Consider the following 18,191-nt stretch of genomic DNA (forward strand, 5'->3'; position numbering starts at 1 on the left):
CTCCTGTCATACAAGCCGAGGCACAGGTTATAACGCTTTTTTCCTCGCTCTATACAAGACACATGAGATTCATAACCTAATCTCTAAGGAAGTCAAACATTATCTTGAATGATTTTATTTTAAAACTACTCACTGTCATCATGCCATCCAAAAGGCCGGTCTCGGGCCTGGGCGGGGCCTGCAACCTCTCCATGGACCACTTGTCAATGATGGATGACACGTGAGGGTTGTCAATATTGAGCAGCCGAAACCCGGTCATATTTACACCGCTGTACCTGTAGAGTTCCAGATCTAAAGCAAATAAGTCCTGCGCAGTATTAAAAATGATAAAATAGAAAGAGTTAACATTTTCAGTGTGCTCTAGGCAAAAGAGAACTAAAGACGGCAAGAGCAACAGATAGATTAAAACAAGAATGGCAGCCGTCATCACACTGTTTCTATAAAAGAACATTTCCCGTTGTTTTTCATTTGCATGCTGCCTGACCAACTCTAAGGCAGTAATCACCTTTCATTTTCATCCATTTTTTGGCAACACAGTTACAGTTTGTATAAACCCAAGTACAGGAATTTAGCTGCCAATAATTAGTATGCCCTTGGTCGTAGGATAAGACATTCTGAGAAGCTAGAAAACTCACTTCCTAGGATAGAGTGAATTAGAAGGGATCTTTGTGTCCATTTGGTTCGCTGCATTTATTTTCTAGAGGAGGAAACTGAGGATCGAAGCTGTGATGTGATTAGCCTAAGAAGAAGCCACTTGTCAGTGGTGGTATCCCCTTCATGCTGCCCCAGGCTGCCTTGAGTCTTGCAAAGGAGGTGAAATTGGAAGCTTGCAAGTGCATTTGACAGGAAGATCAACTCTCAGGGAAAAAAAAATTCCCCTGGCTCCCTGAAAATATATCTCATATAATGAAGTCATTAAGACTGCTCACTGTATACAAGCTCATAATAAGAACCAAAGAATTCTCTTCAGAGAATAAACTGGAGCCTTTGGCTGTGTGGGCATGAGCATCTTAAGAGTAGAACTTTCAGACAATGTTGCAGAAAAAAAAAAAAAAAAAACTTTAACCCATCCCAGTATTTTCCACCTTAGAGGAGGCTAAGTCAACTAGAAGTTTGTGCTGGCTCACATTTAAAAGAGACTTAACTGATAACTTCAATTTTTTTCTTATAAAGAAAGGTTAGACTTTAAAATATGTCATTAAAAATATCTCATGCTTAAGAATAAACCAAACTTTCAAAATAGCATTTAAGGAATTCCCACTGTGGCTCAGCAGGTTAAAAACCCTATATAATATCCATGAGGATGAAGGTTCTATCCCTGGCCTTGCTTAGTGGGTTAAGGATCCACCATTACCATGAGCTGTGGTATGGGTTGCAGATGGGGCTTGGATCTGGTGTTGCTGTGGCTGCGGTATAGGCTGGAAGCTGCAGCTCTGATTCGACCCCTAGCCCAGGAATTTCCATATGCTGCAGGTGTGGCTGTAAAAAGAAAAAAAAAAGCATTTAATGAGGAAAAAAATAACTTCCATAAAAATTTCCTAACAATTTAACTGGTTTATACAGTGTAATATGAAATACTACTTCATCAGTGATTACTACAGAGAAGTAGCTTCAGAAACACTCCATGATTTGTATGTGTAGAAGATGCATACAGATTCATTCTTTTGAATAATTCTTCTCTTCATCGCTACTCATTCCCAAGATAATTTTGCACTAGTCTGTAGAACTATACGAATGCCTCTCTAAACCCCTGGCTCATATAAGACAAAGTGTACTGCCTTTTAAAGTGTTATATTTATTTCCCTTGCACTAAGTAATTTTATTTTTTTTCTGTTAAATTTTATTAATACTCATGAGCAAGAATGGTAAGAATATAAAAGCAAAGCATGCCAGGATGCAGATAAAACCAAAGGAAATTGCTTACAGAAGCAAATTTAAAGAATAAGACCCAAGGAAGAATGACTCCGTTAGCACATTCAATGAATAGAAGAAAAGTTACTCAAGCTACAGAGGATCAGGCAGAAACATTCAGAATGCATGTTGAGTATCTTATTAATTCAATAATACAGAACTACAATGTGCTGAAATGAATACATTAAACATGTACAAGATTAGGTTGGCCTGCACACTGAGGTTTCTATGCAGTACAGAATATGGAAAGTTTCAGGTTCAATTTTCAATATCCCCTTGTTAGTGGAAGGTGAGGAATGCAAGAGTGTAAGGTCAACTGGTTTGTCCTTCCATTGAAAACTAGCCTTTTTAGATTTCATTGTTCATATTCTGTTCAAATTTCACCAAAACCAGCTCTTATGGGTGTGTACACCTGGGGATGATAGGTTCTGAGGCAGATGGCCCTGTTGCCTTGAGGAAGAACTACATGTCACAGTGATGGGGGAAGGGTGTGTTTATGAGCAGAGAAGGAAGAGAGAGAGAAAGAAAGAAGAGAAAGGAAGAAAGGAAGAAAGAAAGAAAGAAAGGAAGGAAGAAAGAAAGAAAGAAAGAAAGGAAGGAAGGAAGAAAGGAAGAAAGGAAGGAAGGAAGGAAGAAAGGAAGAAAGAAAGAAAGAAAGAAAGAAAGAAAGAAAGAAAGAAAGAAAGAAAGAAAGAAAGAAAAAGAAAGAAAGAAAAAGAAAGAAAGAAAAGGAAAGAAAAGGAGGGAGAGAGAAAGAAAGCAAGAGAGAGAAAGAACCCTGTTGTTCAGCATTCCTGGATTTAGAGCATGCTTAGCAAAGTACAACAAATGTCCATGATAATATCCTGCCTTTGACACTTCGAAAAAACTGAAGATAATTTTTGTCACATGAAATTCATTTCCAGCAGATATGCTCACCAGGGTTGTGAAAAAGTAATGATAATACTCAGTCATCATGCCCATGAACAGGATCTGCAAAAGAGAAATGAGAAAAGAATCAGAAACAAAATTATAATAACAAATAGATAATTAGTAGGTTGATTGTGATGGATAGCTTGGAGACAGAATAGGAAGGGGCTATTGGAAATCCAGATTCAGTAGATCAGAAACCTGAGACAGAAACCTGATGTGGAGCTAAGATCCAGGCCAATGACTTCCAACCAACGCTCTTTTGTTATACTGTTTGACCTTCATGGAAGTCATTGGTCTGATGCTCAAATTTAAAAATAATTTATGCTCAACAAATTTTATATCTGCAGTTTTCCATAATGGCACAGTTTTACCTTCCCTAATGCCTGGGTTTCTGAGTAAGCTCATGCTTAGGTATATATTCTATTGATCTCCTTAGCTTTGGTATTTATCATCCCATCACATCATGCTTCATAGTAAGACTCATTAAATGTTGAATTGGTGATACCAATATGTAGATGTATTTAAATGAGGATGTATAAATACATATATCTTTGAAATCCTTTTCTCTACACCTTTCCATCTTATCCCACAGAATGAGGAGGGGAAAAAAACAGAACTGTTTATAGATAGAAAGATGAGGGCTATTTTATACATATCACACAGCCTCTTAATTTTGATTCTGTTACCTAATTGGGATCTTGATATTTCCAAATATTCTGTGCGTATTGTTATTAATTTGTAGGGAGGGTCGAAAAGGAGATAGACAAAAAGGACGTGGGTTCTAGCTAGAGGTAGTTTCTTACACTGTGATCTTACTTTTATATTCCTAAAAATGAAGCCCACTGAGAAGAAATAGTTGCAAATGCTTTGGAGATAAGATATTGTCATGAATCATGTAAATTGGGGCTGGTCACCAGAAGACCATTGGGGTGCTACTTTTCTGGTGTTTGTATAGAAATGCACAAGACTTAGAAGTCAAACTTTCAAGACAGTTTCCCTCACAACCCTGAAAAATTCTGGATGCAAGCGAGAACACCTCTGGAAGTTTTCAAATCAGATATTCTCATACTCTATTCCAGAAACATCTTGAATTAGAATTTCTGAGAGTGGAGCCTGGGTTTCTGTATTTCACAGCCATGGCTGAGAATCATTGCTCTGTGGAAAACGTGTCCACTTGTACTAAAGAACAAGGACTTTCATAACTGCAGTTGAAAAGATGGATAGAAAAGGTCTTGGGAAAAGCAACACATGATATCAGAGGTCTTATAAGGTGTCTAAGATATGTAAAATAGAAGGAGTTTACATGAAAGGGGGTAAAGAATGGAGAGGATATTCAGAGACGGCAGGCATGTAACATACAGGAGCACAGATCTGACATGTCTGCCCTCTCTGCTAACATGAAAGCTGGAAGAATATTTACAGAAATTGTAATGTCATGAAAGTAAGACAAATGACAGGAAACTCTATGAATCATAAACCCTCAGTGTGTAAGTTACTCCAATGGTGATAACAAGACCAGGTGCACAAAAGGATTTTTAAAAGATAGAATTGCTTTAGGGCCATCAATAACATTTAAAGTCATGCATGGTGAGGTCTTGTTAGCTGCTGTCTTATATCATTGGAGCATAAAGAGCTAACCTGCTGGGGTCAGTCAGGTATTCAATTTTTCACTTTGGTCATTAGTATAATTGCAGCCAAGATTGCCTCTGGAAAGGGGATTGGGCAAGTTTTATGTCAAGATATGCACCTGGACACGGAAGTTTAAAATATTGTTTCTGAAACAGAAAAATGCAAAAGCACCTGAGTTTTCAGCTTTTCACATAGGCTAATTTTTCTTTTTAAACTATTTATCTTCATAAAAAGTTATTTGATCACCAATTGACAGCATAGGCTTTTTTTTTTTTATTTTAAACTTAAAAATTTTTTTTTTTGCCTTTTTAGGGCCACACTTGCAGCACATGGAGGTTCCCTAGCTAGGGGTCGAATTGGAACTACAGCTGCCAGCCTATGCCACAGCCACAGCAACACCAGATCCGAGCCGCCACATCTGTGAGCCACCACAGCTCACAGCAGTGCCAGATACTTAACCCACTGAGTGAGGCCATGAACTGAACCTGAAACCTCATGGTTCCCAGTCAGATTTGTTTCCTCTGTGCCACAACAGGAACTCCAAAGCTTTTTTTGTTAAAGCAACCATTCGACTAATTATTTTTATTATTCTTTTCTGTAATTCCTGGAAGCAAATATTCATGTGATGTGTCTCTAATGTTAGAAAAGAGTTATGCAGATTCAGCGGATAAACAGGCAATGAACCTGCTTTTGTTGCAGAAAGAAGCATTGAGTCCTCCAGATATACTTTTTATTTGATATACTAGAAAAATCCCCATTCTTGACTTCCCTACCTAGTGCATAGATCAGTACCTCCTAGTTCTTCCCTTGAATTTCCTAAAAATGGAAATTAAGAAACAAGTAATTTTTTATTGAGCTGTCAACTTTGTGGACTCTCTAGGACACAGAAGAATGAGAAAAGTTTAGGCAGAAATAAAGCCAGTAGCACCAACGGTGGTGCTTGTTAAACAACTGTCCTTATAATGGTTTGCAGACCTGTTGGGACTGGCTGCTTGGTTGTCTAATAGCAGTATATTTAATACTTTATAGCCTTCACACAGTGATTTTCTCTCTGCATGTTGGTATTTCAACTAAAAGTCATTAAGGGATTAGGAAAATGTCACATTAAGATAAATGTCAGGATTTTTTTTTAAAGTGTAATCATGATATGGGGATTTTTAAATGATTCTTGGCAAAACTGACTTTTTTCTAACCATCACTATCTTCTTTAAATTTTGTTACTGTACTTGGCTGGATTGACTAGGAGGCGCTGACCCAGGCAGTGTAAACCTTACCAAAACCTGTCGTATTGCTAGGAGCCAGTGGCAGTATTGACAGGAACTAGTTTTGGCTTTATTTAAATCATGTTTAATGGTGCAAAACACAGCACATAACACACGTTAATAAGTAATAAATGTGGCTATCAATGCTAGTTGTATTGACAGCACATTCCCCTTAATTCCTTCCACCAATACTTTAATAATGGCTGTTTCCTAATAGAATTATTCTCATTAAATAACCCCTTAAAACCACATTACTTATGTAGGTTGATAGATGATAAAAATCTAGTCCTTTCAATAACATTTCATATCTATAGTAGGGATGTACTGAATACCTACTAGTCTTCTTGATTTTGGAAGACCCAGAGTCTGGACTTTGTCAGCAACATTTCCATCTTGCCAATGTGAAGGGCACATGATGGAATTGCATTTCTCAGACCCTTGGGTGTTTGGGTGGGGCCATATGCTGGTTTTGGTGAAGGAAGTGGGAAAGATACTGACATATGTCCTCATCAAGAGATCTCGCTCACCTTGGCAGGTGATTAGCGTGATTATCAGGGCCAGACAAGCCGTCTTTTTTTATATACAATTTTCTGTTTCATGGGTACTGCAAAGTATGTAGTGACTTTATTTTGATAACTAGGGACTTTAGGGTCAAAATCGTAGTGTGGGTCCTCCATTAGTAACTAGTCAGGAACATGAGGTGTGTGTGTTCCTGTGCTAATGGTTGTACACTAGTTTTATGTTTTTTTTACCTAATTTTTCTCTTGGTACCAACTCCTCTCCTTTCTTAAAAAAATATTTATGAGTTTGTTTCAAAAATGTTTTTCTAGGCAGCTTCAATTCTTTTCATAAATAATCATGGTTCGGAGAAGTGGAATACTATTTTTTCTCACAAAGAGAGGTGAACTATTGAGATCAGATGTAGCTGGATTGGGTTAGAGTAACCAACAACAAAATACCATTCATAGGTAATCATACTCTATGTCCCTGCAGAATCAGCTCTAAGGACTTAAAATTTCTTGTAAGTGGCCATAGTTAATTTTTTGTGTCAACTTGACTGGGCCAAGGGGTTGCTCAGATTAAACATTATTTCTCCGTGTGTCTGTGAGGATGTTTCCAGATGAGATTAGCTTTTGAGAAAGCAGATGCCCTTCTACAATATGCTAGCATCATCCAGTTCACTGAGGGCTTGATTAGAACAAAAAGGCAGAGGAAGAAGGAATTCACTGCTTTTGTTTTCTGCCTGATTGTCTGAGCTGGAACATTGGCTTCCTACTGTCATCGCACTGAGGCTTTTCACCATTGACTCTTCTGGTTTTCAGACCTACAGTTTCAGACTGTAATTACACCCCAGCTTTCCTGGGTCTCCGGCTTGCAGATAGCAGATGGTGGACCTTCTGAGTCTCCATAATTACATGAACTAATTCCTCATAATAAATCTCTTCATATATATTTCCTATTGTTTCTATTTCTCTGAAGAACCCTGATTAATACAGAGAACAATACCAAAACACTAGAAGTCCTGCATACTTCAGCAGTATGCAAATGACAATACTTATGACAATAACAATGTCCTAAGTATATTATTCAACTTATTGATTTATTCTATACTTATTGATCTATTCTATCTAGATCACCCCATCCTTAAATCAGTGAGGGGAAGGATGGCTGATACCTTCAAGAAGGCGTTCTCTGTGTTTATGCTGTTATAGAAATGCTATAAGAATATTATTTCAGTGGCTAGAAAATAATTACTGTTTTCTGTCTTTTGCAGTTAAAATGAATCGTTGGAAGGCAGAATAAACTCATCGGAACTTGATTCTTGGAAGGACAATTCTAATGACCCCACTTTATCAAGATACTCTGAAATATAGTTGTTGCTCATTAACCGTGATGGCCCCATGCTGACCCAGTTGCTCGCTTGAGTTTTCACAATTGAACTCTCATGGCCTTGTTCACAATAGCCTTGACTCTTCTTGATCTAGCCCTATTGTTCTTGGCAAAGCCTATTTCTCGGATTTAGATGAATAAAAGTATCACAAACAGTCTGAGCAGAACAAAGGACAGAGTTTAGTTGGTCCTGAGCACCCTCATTCAAGTCTAAGTGAAGGTAGTTTTTGGGGTCTAATTCCTGTGGTTGGTGACAGAGTTGGTCTATAAGAAACCTGAAAAGTCTCTGGGTAAAAGTCTTCCAATAATCCCTTCTGGTATCTTAGGACACCTATGACATATTTCAACCTGATCATTTTCCAGAAGGCAATCCAGTGCTATGGAGACGGCAACAGAAACATTCTCCACAAACTCTCAGCATCTAAAGCTAAGGGTAATTCATATGTCACAAATAATTGGCATAACGCTGCTATCGTAGCAGCAGAAACTTAAAATGGAACCCAGAGTGCTCCTAAGCAATTTCAAGGGATTCTTGTAATATTTATAAGGGTTTTTATTACTGCATCTTTCCATTGAAAAAAATAGATGCCTTAGAAGTTTATATTGACTAACCTGAAGTATATTGCTCCTTTTATAGCCTTCTCAATATCAGGATAAATTCTAAACCATCAGAAATGGTTTCTAGTCAATAATTTCAAGTGAACAGCTTCCAAAGGTGTGATATACAATGTGGCTGAAATAATGATTTTTACCTCAAGATAGAAATAACTTATTTCAGCATAAAGATAATCTTCAGGAAACCAGTGGCATAATATCAGGTCTCAGAGAAAGAATTTGAAGAAGGTTTGAGCTCTAACATGTAGCTTTTTCTCACCTGCCAACTGTGCACTTTAGGCCGCAATTACACTATCTTCCACACAGAATGAGCCTTTAGCAACACAGTTTTTAATGCTGATCATCAGTAGAACAAGGGATGTAGGTATAAGCAGGCATTTATGTATTTATTTATTTTGTCTGTGCCTTTGGCATTCTCAGGCCAGGGATTAAACCTGCACCATAGCAGTGACAACACCAGATTCTTAACCCACTGAGCTACCAGGGAACTCCTAAGTAGGCCTTTAGATAAGTTTTTATTGATGCAACACTGAATGGGTATAACGTATAGCTACAAAAGTAATCATGGAATGTATAGAAAATAGAATTTGATCATCCCAGAAAACTCTGACATACAGAAAACTATCCATAGCTTTGTGGACTACGGTTAAAAATGTCCACATCGTAATTTCCAGAGTCTGTTAATATGTTACTTTATGTGGCAAAAGGGACTTTGTAGCCATAATTAATTTAAGGATCTTAATTTATGGGAGAGGACTTAGTATTTTCCAGGTGGACCCAAAGTAATCACAAGGCAGCAGAATGGTTAGAAGGCAAAGAAGGGATGTGAAGATGGAAAAAAAGGGAATAAAAGGCAATATGGGAGTTCTCTTGTGGTACAGTGGGCTAAGGATCCAGTGCTGTCATTGGAGCGGCTTGGCTTAGTGCTGTGGTGCAGGTTTGATCCCTGGGAAATTCCACATACCGCAGGCGTGGCCAAAACAACAACAACAACAACAGCGACAGCAACAGCAACATAAAAACTGTGCATCACAGGGACTACATCCAATCTTTCGGGATAGAACATAATGGGAGGTAGAATGAGAAAAAGAATATATATATATTCTTATATATATATGATTCATATATATATATATATATATATGAATCATATATATATATATTCATATATATATATGATTTGGTCACTGTGCTATATAGAAATTAACCCAACACTGTGAACAACTATACTCTAATAAAAATAAAATAAAATAAAATAAAATAAAATAAAATAAAATAAAAGCAAAGTAAAATAAAACGGGCAGTGTTACATGGGCCCACAAGCCAAGGAATGAGAACAGTCTCTAAAAGCTGGAAAAGGCAAGAAGTTAGGTTTTTCCCTGAAACCTCTAGAAAGAATATAGCCCTGTCAACACTGGATTTTAGACTTCTGACCTCCAGAACTGTAAGAGGATAAAATTCTATTTTTTAAGTAACTTCATTTGCGGTAATTTGTTACAGCAGTAGTAGGAAACAAACATCTCTATTCATGATTACGACCTATGAGATTGCACAGTTTGGGTGTATTGATATCCAGTACGTGGATCAAGAGGAAAAATGACTGTCTGCAGTTGAAAGCTTTCTAAATTTCTCTGTGCCCCTCTCTTCACATGTGTATATACTAACCACATGCAGATACACAGATACGAGCAACCTACAATGAGAATTGAGGGCTTTCCTTTTCGTTGGAAGATGGTGCTATGCCATTTACAAACAGAGGCCACTTTCCTCCTGTCTCCAGGTGACATCAAAGAAAAGCAAAATATGTTCCACAAAGTGTTGGTGAATGGCATAGCTAGACTATTTGGGACTGTTTCCAATCTTAATTCCTTTGTAAGCTTCTTTCTCCAGAGGTGTGACCAGAAGAAGAGAAGCTGATGCTGATCGATATAAACAAATGGAGAGACACCAATGGGGTTTAACTTTGGTTCAGAAGATAATCCTACTAGAAGAGCCGCATGACATCACCCAGGTGCACAACAGAAGAGCTCCTGCTATTTAAGGAGTACAGACTGCTGACAACAGAGCAGGAAAAAAAAAGATTTCCCTTGGCAGAATGAAAGAGGCAGCCTGGCAAAGAGGAGAGAGTGGAGCTTACGTAGGATTACATGAACTCAAAGAATAAACTCTCTGCAACATCCAGGGGAAATCGGTGGAAAGATGAGGCATAAGAAAGAGTACAATGGAAGAAAAGTTTTAACAGCAAAGAACTGAACAAATCTAGAAGCGGGAAAGTTAATGGAGAATATATTGCATACATTGCCATCGTTTTGCAATAAGCTTCTTTTACAATTTGCCTGAAGGTAATCTGTGGAAGGAGACAAGAGTCATGCAGTCATTAAATCATGACTGCCGGTCTCATGATATCTCTGTGGCATATTAAATTTATCATTATCTGAGGCCTGTTTCTCAGCTTTTTTGGCTTTTTGGATGACTTTATTTCGTCCATTTATCTAAGAACTATCAGGCTTAGAAAATAATTATTTATATCAGTGTTTCTCAGCTCATTAGAATCTACAAAGAACTTTTTAGAAACACCAATGCTAAACCTTGACCCCCCCCAAAATTCTGATTTATTTGATCTGGGTTATGTTCTAGGCATTAGGATCTGTGATACCAGTACTCTCCAGGGGCTACTTACAAACAGTTAGCGCTGAGAACCACTAACTTATACAAACCAAACTCATATTTTTAAGCCAACAGTAATGATCATAATTACTCTTTGCTGCATGTCCCTTGCTGTGAGAGGTTCTTCACCTTGGGGAGGAAATGTTATCCTCAATTTATAGATTTGCATTTATAGTTACAGTATGTGAACCCAAGTTTGATTTCAGTCCTAGGCTCTTTTTGCTGTATTTATTTATTGTTGTAATAGGAGGCATATGTTGGGAGAAAAGTCTATAGTTTGTACAAAGTCCTTCTGGACTTTGAGAATCCAAATAAAAACCTGTGGTTGTTTGGTGAGAGGAAAGTTAGGACGACAGGAGTTAGATTTTTATCTTAAGGAATGAACCCATCAAGCCCAGAGAGCCAGATAAATTGCCCATTTATTCCTGTTCAGAGAGCTGGACCCCACTGTTATTGGCTGTGCCATGCATAATGTTGCTCGTACTACTAGGGGCCTCATTCATTTTTCCTTTCTTCCAGGAACTCAGACCTAGACAGCTCTTCTATTACAACATCTCTTCAGATATTAGAATTAATTAGATACTAATTTCAAATCCCTTTAGTGATGCTTGTGAAGAATTTTAATCTCTTTAAGGGAGTCAGCTTTCATCAAAAAAAAAAAGATGGTTTGTAAAAAGAATTGTAACACAAATTGTTAAAAGTGTGTAAGACACATAATAGATTCTTGAAGTTATAATTGCACAAAGTGTGGACAGTTTTGCATGGCATGCTAAACAATGTGGTCTTTATGCTTCAGGCAATGAGGGGCTGGGGAGAGGGAACTCAAGAATTTCAAGTGTGAGAGGGATAAGATCAGATATTTTATTTAAAATGAACCCCCCCACACACACATACACATATATATGTATGTATTCACACACACACATACATATGGCTGGGTCACTTTGCTGTATAGTAGAAATTGGCACAGAATTATAAATCAACTATAAAAATTTTTTTAAAAGACGTGGTTATATACAATGGAATACTACTCATCCATAAAAAAGAATGAAATAATGACATTTGCAGCAACATGAATGCAACTAGAGATTCTCATATTAAGTGAAGTAAGTCAGAAAGAGAAAGACAAATACCACATGATACCACATATCTGAAATCTAAAATGTGGCACCGATTAACTTATCTTCCAAAGAGAAACAGACTCACAGACATGGACAACAGACTTGTGGATGCAAAGAGGGAGGGGGAGGGAGTGGGGTAGACAGGGAGTTTGTGGTTAATAGATGCAAACTATTACATTTAGAATGGATAAGCAATGAGGTCCTGCTGTACAGCACAGGGAACTATATCCAATCCCTATGGATAGAACATGATGGAAGACGGTATGAGAAAAAGAATGCATATATATGTATGACTGGGTCACTTTGCCGTACAGCAGAAATTGACACAACACTGTAAATCAACTATACTTTAATTAAAAAATAAACAAAAAAATAAATGAACCACATTTGAGGTTACATGGAGGGTAGATGGAGAAAGGGAGAGGGAGAGGACTTGTGGCAGAGAGAACAGTTGTTCTAGTACAGGAGGAAGGTGATGAAAATGATGGAGAAAAGGAAGGTCAAATCAGAAACATGGTTAGTAGGCAAAATCTACAACGTTCTGCAACTAATATATACGAAAGGTGAGGGAGAGTCAAGGGCACTTCTAGGTTTCTGGCTTGAATAACTGAATGGTATTTCTAGTTACCAAGACATAGACAGGAAGAGAAAGAAACTGGTTGGTTGGAGGAAGGTTAGGGAAGAGGATGTAAATGTTAAGTTAGGCATGGAGATTTAATGGTATGAGGTGAGATCTTCATAAGACAGGGAGACTTGGTAACCCAGGCTGAAAGGAGGTTTGGGAACCACTATAGTGATGTGGTGGAGGAGGAGATGCAGGGATAGAATTAGGACTGGGGAGCACTGTGTCACTCTTGTAGTTCTGCCTAGATACCATATCCCTCGTAACACTGTCAATGATAGTCTCTGATGTGGAATATTTCATGTGTTAGTGGTGGCTTCATGCCTTATAGGCCTTGTCACATTCAACTTTTCTCAAAACAGCATGAGCTCTGTGCTTTGATATTCCCATTTTACAGACATTTCAGGAAACAAATCACTAAGTCCTCTATTCAAGTCAACTATTCAACGATATCTTTTGATACATTGGAGTTGTCCATGGCATTTTTTTCCTCCGTTTATCATGGCACAGTTTTCAGCACATAGAAGACATTCAAGACATGTTAGCTGAGTAAATGATGAACTGTATATCTTACAGGAGCACCCTCGTGACAGAAAGGATGTGGCTAACAGTCATGAGGTAAGTAGGGTGGAGGGACCTTTTTGGTCAAGTCTTGCATTTATGAAGGGTTGAATAAGTGGGTAAGGCTAAGATAAGGAAGCGATTTCTAACCTGCTTCAGTCTTTAGCCTTCTTTAGGGAATCCAATAGGAGCTATGGATCCTTTACTCTGAGAAAGGCACACTGAGGGGCAGAAATATCCTCAACACATTGAATAGAGCTGAGGTTCACTGATCCTGCTTAAGACAGGTTTTGACAGACACATCTTCAAATTCTTTGCATGATTCCTTCTAAATGACCCACACATCTATTGTAAAGGTCATTTCTCTTATTGCCTATTACAACCACATTTTGATGTAGCTGGAATTAAGCACTAGAGCATTTCTGAGGCATATATGTGATTTTTACTACCTCTCCATTCAGATTGAAGGAAATCTAAAAGTCCTTTTCCAAATCTATTCTTTGGAGGTTTTAGAGATTCCTTAAAAGGGCATCCTGCACACTAGGAATATAAGCAAATTGCAAACCCCTTCAGCAAATTGTTGATCATTCATAGAGGTCAATTAATCCTTGCATATATTTAATAACATACTCATAGCTATGAACTGCTCCTTACAACCCAAACTAACTATGTGCTCAGGAAAAGTAAATACATTTTAAGATCAGCCTGAGAGAAACATAATTAGGATAGGAATGTGCTGCCAAAATAATTATATAACATACTACAAATTATCATCTAGTTAGTATAAATTGAGATTCATCATTATTACATTGTCAGGATTTATCCCAAGTGATGAACTTATCATCAATTAAGTGTCTCAAAGACCATCAAAGGACTCAAAAAATGTTAAAAAAAGAATAAACTGCTTAATTATTTTCCCACTTCTTTGAGAGCCTACAAAGTATGAAGCAATGTGAGCGTTCTTTGTGTCTAGACACTCGAAAGAAGATTCTTGATTACTTGCATGCATGGAAGCTCAGAGCTGAAGGGAAGCTTAGCAAGATTAGACTCTAACAATCCTATTTTACAGATGAAGTGACTGGATTGAAGAGGAATAATCAGACTTGCTTAAAGTAGCATATCTAGAGGGTCTAAGAAATTCAGATCATAGGCACATTAAACCCTGGTTTGAAATTCCAGCCTTGCCCTTGAGTATATGCCCTGAAACCTCATTTTTCTCATCTGTAACATGGGATATTTTCAGCCAGTAAAAATACATAATTGCAATCAAATGCATAGCATATCCTAGCACATAATGACTACCCCAAAATTCATATTTATTCTATTAGGAGAAGAGCAGAATTTGCAACTGTATCTCCCACCTTTCAGGCTAATATTCTAGTCTAAGTCCCTTACGCTTTTAGAAATTAGTTTCATGGCCCTCACCCGTTTACTGGCATTGGATAGCTAATTTATTGTGACATTCATTTCCAATGTCTCCTTTTGCCTTAAAGTGGCAGAGATTCGGGGTTTTGTTGTTGTTTTCGCTGTTGTATCTATATCACCTTCAATCAGTGCTCAACAAATATATGTTGAATGAAAATGTATTTCTCTGCTGTGTCCCTACCACATTCACTAATTGGCTTCAACTCAAACAACATTTCTTGAGGATTTATGTAAACTGGAAATGATTGGATATTTGGGAATAAAAATAAGTACAGAGGACATGCAAAGCTTAACTAAAATGTGTTCCAGGTTGCATTACTTAGAAAAATCAGTCGATATCTAGGTATATGTAACAGTAGCAGAACAGGACTTCCTTTTAAATTGTGAGATGTTTCAGCTCCCAGCTTAGCCACTTGCTGGCTCTGTGACCTTGAGTGAATTACGAAATCTCTCTGAGCTGTCAGTTTCTTGTATACCGAATTTTGTCATAAAAATTAAATGAGTGATATATTTCACCTGCTTAGCACAGTGCCTGGCACACAGTAAGTGCTGAGTAAAAGGAAACTCCTAAGGTCTTTGGCTTATTCTATATATTTATAATTAGAAATAATGGACTTGAGGATCTGGCTTAGTGGGTGCAGTTTCCAAGAACAGGTTTGCGACCTCTTAGCATATCACCGCTGTACTGCTTGACTTAATGTTTTCTATCCCAAGAAATGAAGACTAATGGTGCCTCTGTCCTGTGGAAACATGGCATGAAACCCATCTAACCACCTTTGCTTGCCTTGTTCACAGCTGTTAGGTATAACTTATAAGGAAAAAAATCAATGCACACAAATATTTGATTAATCAGCATTGCCATTGCATTTCCTAGCAGAGGGAAGCTGGGCATTGAAAAAATACATTTTCTGCCTGGCCTTGTTTTTATGTTAATTGAAACAAAAGAAAAAAAAAAAGAAAATAAGAGCACACAAATGTTGACAAGAGAAAAGGCAATATAATTCTACAAAATATTTTGGTACTAAAATGTTTTATGGAATCTAATGGCTCAATTATAGCTTAATACTCATTGCCACGAGTGTTGTTAAGGGGAAGAAATATCTCCCGTCTGATGTACTAGTTCATGTAAACAAGAGAGCTGGTTTCCTGAGTCACAAACACACTCACCCACTGGCTGCTCTCCAGCTCAGGGAATTGGCCCAGCCCTGAAGCAGCTTTCCACTCTCCCCATCAGAGAACCATTACATTCAGGCTACTATGCTCAAAATTGTGACTTACTTCCTCACTCCCATTGCAGATTTGAAAATGACTATGCTGTTCTCCTAAGAGGCACATTTGTTTTCAGGAAACAAATGCATTACATTCTTAATTGATATAGGGTTTCAGGGTTGAATGAAACCTTCTCTTGGAGGAAACTGAGGCGGTAGGAATGACGTGTTCAAATGTGCTCAGCAGAGTTGAGATTTCAGCCTACTGAGTGAAGTGGAAGAAAGGTGATTTTGGACATCGCTTATTAAGAGCTTCTAGCACCATCTTGGATCATTCACTTTATATCCAATGAAATGTATTGAGCACTCATTGAATGTCAAATAACATTACAGCCATCGGAGATTTGGGAGATCAATGTGAAGAAGGCGTCTATATTCTCAGAGATTAAAGTATAGTAGTGGCTACAGATAACAAACGAATCAATGTCCTTAGCTAATTACAGATTTTTATTTGGGTTACAAAACAACTAAGTAGAGTGCAAGGTCATGAGGAATGAGAAGAGCTCCTTCCTCTTTATTTCCCAAGAGTTACTCATGACGGCTTAGGTGAGGCTGACTTTGGACAAAAATGGTGAAGGTGTTGGCAACTGCAAGCTCCAAGGCTTTAAAGTAGGGAAAGGAGGGTACGTCATGTGACCAGGCAGAGTGCCCCTGAAACAGCGTATTGGAGGCTGGAGACTAAAGGCTAGCAGGGAGGCTGGAAGGGGAGGGTGCGTCATGTCATACAGGTCACAGGTTTTTGCATTAAGAGCATGCTCAGTAGATAAAATTAATACTGTCTCTGAGCTTCAGTTTTCATTTGCCAAAAAAAAAAAAAAAAAGAGGCTAGTATCAGTTATATCAATGGTTATTAAATCAAGTAAAGGGGATGGAGGCGAATGCTTATCACCCAGCACGGCACTAGGCACATGTTAGGAGTCTTTTCCTAGAGTCTTCCTACCTGGCACTTCATCTGCAAATTCATCTGCTATCAACTACTTGGAGGAATCATACTCAATAGGAGAGAGCGAGGGTGCAGGTGTGGTGGAGGGTGCAGTGAGGCATCAGTGGAAGGATGGTGGGACTTGGGGAAAGTCGAAGTGAGGAGGAACGGGGGACCCGGGATTTCTACATTACAAACAGATTCAGGAGAGGTCAGCATCCTCTAATAGCAGCAGGATGTCTAGTGGGAGTTGGTGTGTGGATGGGAGAGAAGACATCAAGTGATCTGATGGGTCCCATGTGTATTTCATGCTAGTGGTTGTCGAGGCCATTCTCAGACTGCAGACATTCACAAAGACAGTTTGTTCCCATTGAGAGCCCTGCTCCTCTCTCGCCTAATCAAGCCTTGACATTTGAATTTCTAACTAATTTTTGGGAAATAACTTTTCAGATTCTCATCATATAGTACTTGTTCAATATGAATAGAAATAATTACTTTGCTGAAGTGATTAGCATGCCCAAGAATAACTATAGACTTTCTCCCAAGTTTCACTTTTAGATAAATGTCAAATATCTTTTTTAAAGTGCATTTGATTTCTTTTTTTAAGAGAATCATTAAAAAATGGTAAAATATGATGAAGGTACAGGGAAGTACGGGGAAATAATGAGAAGTGAGCATAAGAAGAAAGCCAAGTTGACCTGGCAGAGAAAACTTTCTCAGCAGTAATTTTAGTCACCAAAGTGTAAGAGCTGTTAATACTAATTTCGTCTAAAGGAGACCAGCAGCAAGTGGTTGTGTTCCCCCCAGACATTTCTAGAAGCCTACTTCAGAATGGAAGCATTATCCATTCTGAAACGGGGACCCCTTATGGCAAAGCGGGCACACAGGCTCTGAGATCAGGGAGTCCGGAGACCATAGCGTAGCCTGGCTATTCAGAGAGTGACCTTGCATAATGCGCTTATCTGAGCTTCCATTTTCGCCACTCTGAAGTGAGAATACCAAATTTGCTCAGGATAAACTGAGACGACAGAAAACACCAGACACCATTTTGGCACCTCAGTAGGAGACACAAGTCTCTTCTTTTCCTTCCCACAGAAGAAAGAGATTGGTTGAGCGGTGGCTGGCATCAGGATCCTGAACCTCCAGCCCTCAGACTTCCTAGAAACCTTCTGCAGACAGATCCAGGGAAGGGCTCTGTCTTTGTTTCTACATGTTGCTGCCCAGGGCTAACCAAGCAAGTTAAATTTAATCCCAGGAGTATCCCTGCTCCATGTAGAATAGAATAGAAAGTCCTAAAGTCTTCACTAACTTTTCAAACCACAACAGCCTCCAGGAGGTCGAAATGAAGCCCATTATGCCAACCTGAGTCCTTCTCTATGATTTCAA

The 18,191-nt window shown here is 38.3% G+C and overlaps 1 protein-coding gene across 10 annotated transcripts in view; it reads right to left on the reverse strand.

Annotated features, from left to right (window-relative positions):
• GRIK1 (glutamate ionotropic receptor kainate type subunit 1) overlaps positions 1-18,191 on the reverse strand; it is a 409,934-nt gene that overhangs the window by 126,852 nt on the left and 264,891 nt on the right. For all 10 annotated transcript variants that reach the window (XM_003483349.5, XM_005657138.4, XM_021070894.2 and 7 more), the window contains 2 exons: positions 2,830-2,883; positions 134-307 (listed from right to left, as the gene is read on the reverse strand). In XM_003483349.5, the coding sequence (XP_003483397.1) occupies positions 134-307; positions 2,830-2,883 (228 nt within the window). The remainder of the gene's footprint in view (positions 1-133; positions 308-2,829; positions 2,884-18,191) is intronic.

Source organism: Sus scrofa, chromosome 13, assembly GCF_054392235.1.
Source record: "Sus scrofa isolate SSC_HxYL_T2T_F1_AM1 chromosome 13, Sscrofa_HxYL_maternal_Yorkshire_Landrace_v2.0, whole genome shotgun sequence".
Lineage (NCBI taxonomy): Eukaryota > Metazoa > Chordata > Mammalia > Artiodactyla > Suidae > Sus > Sus scrofa.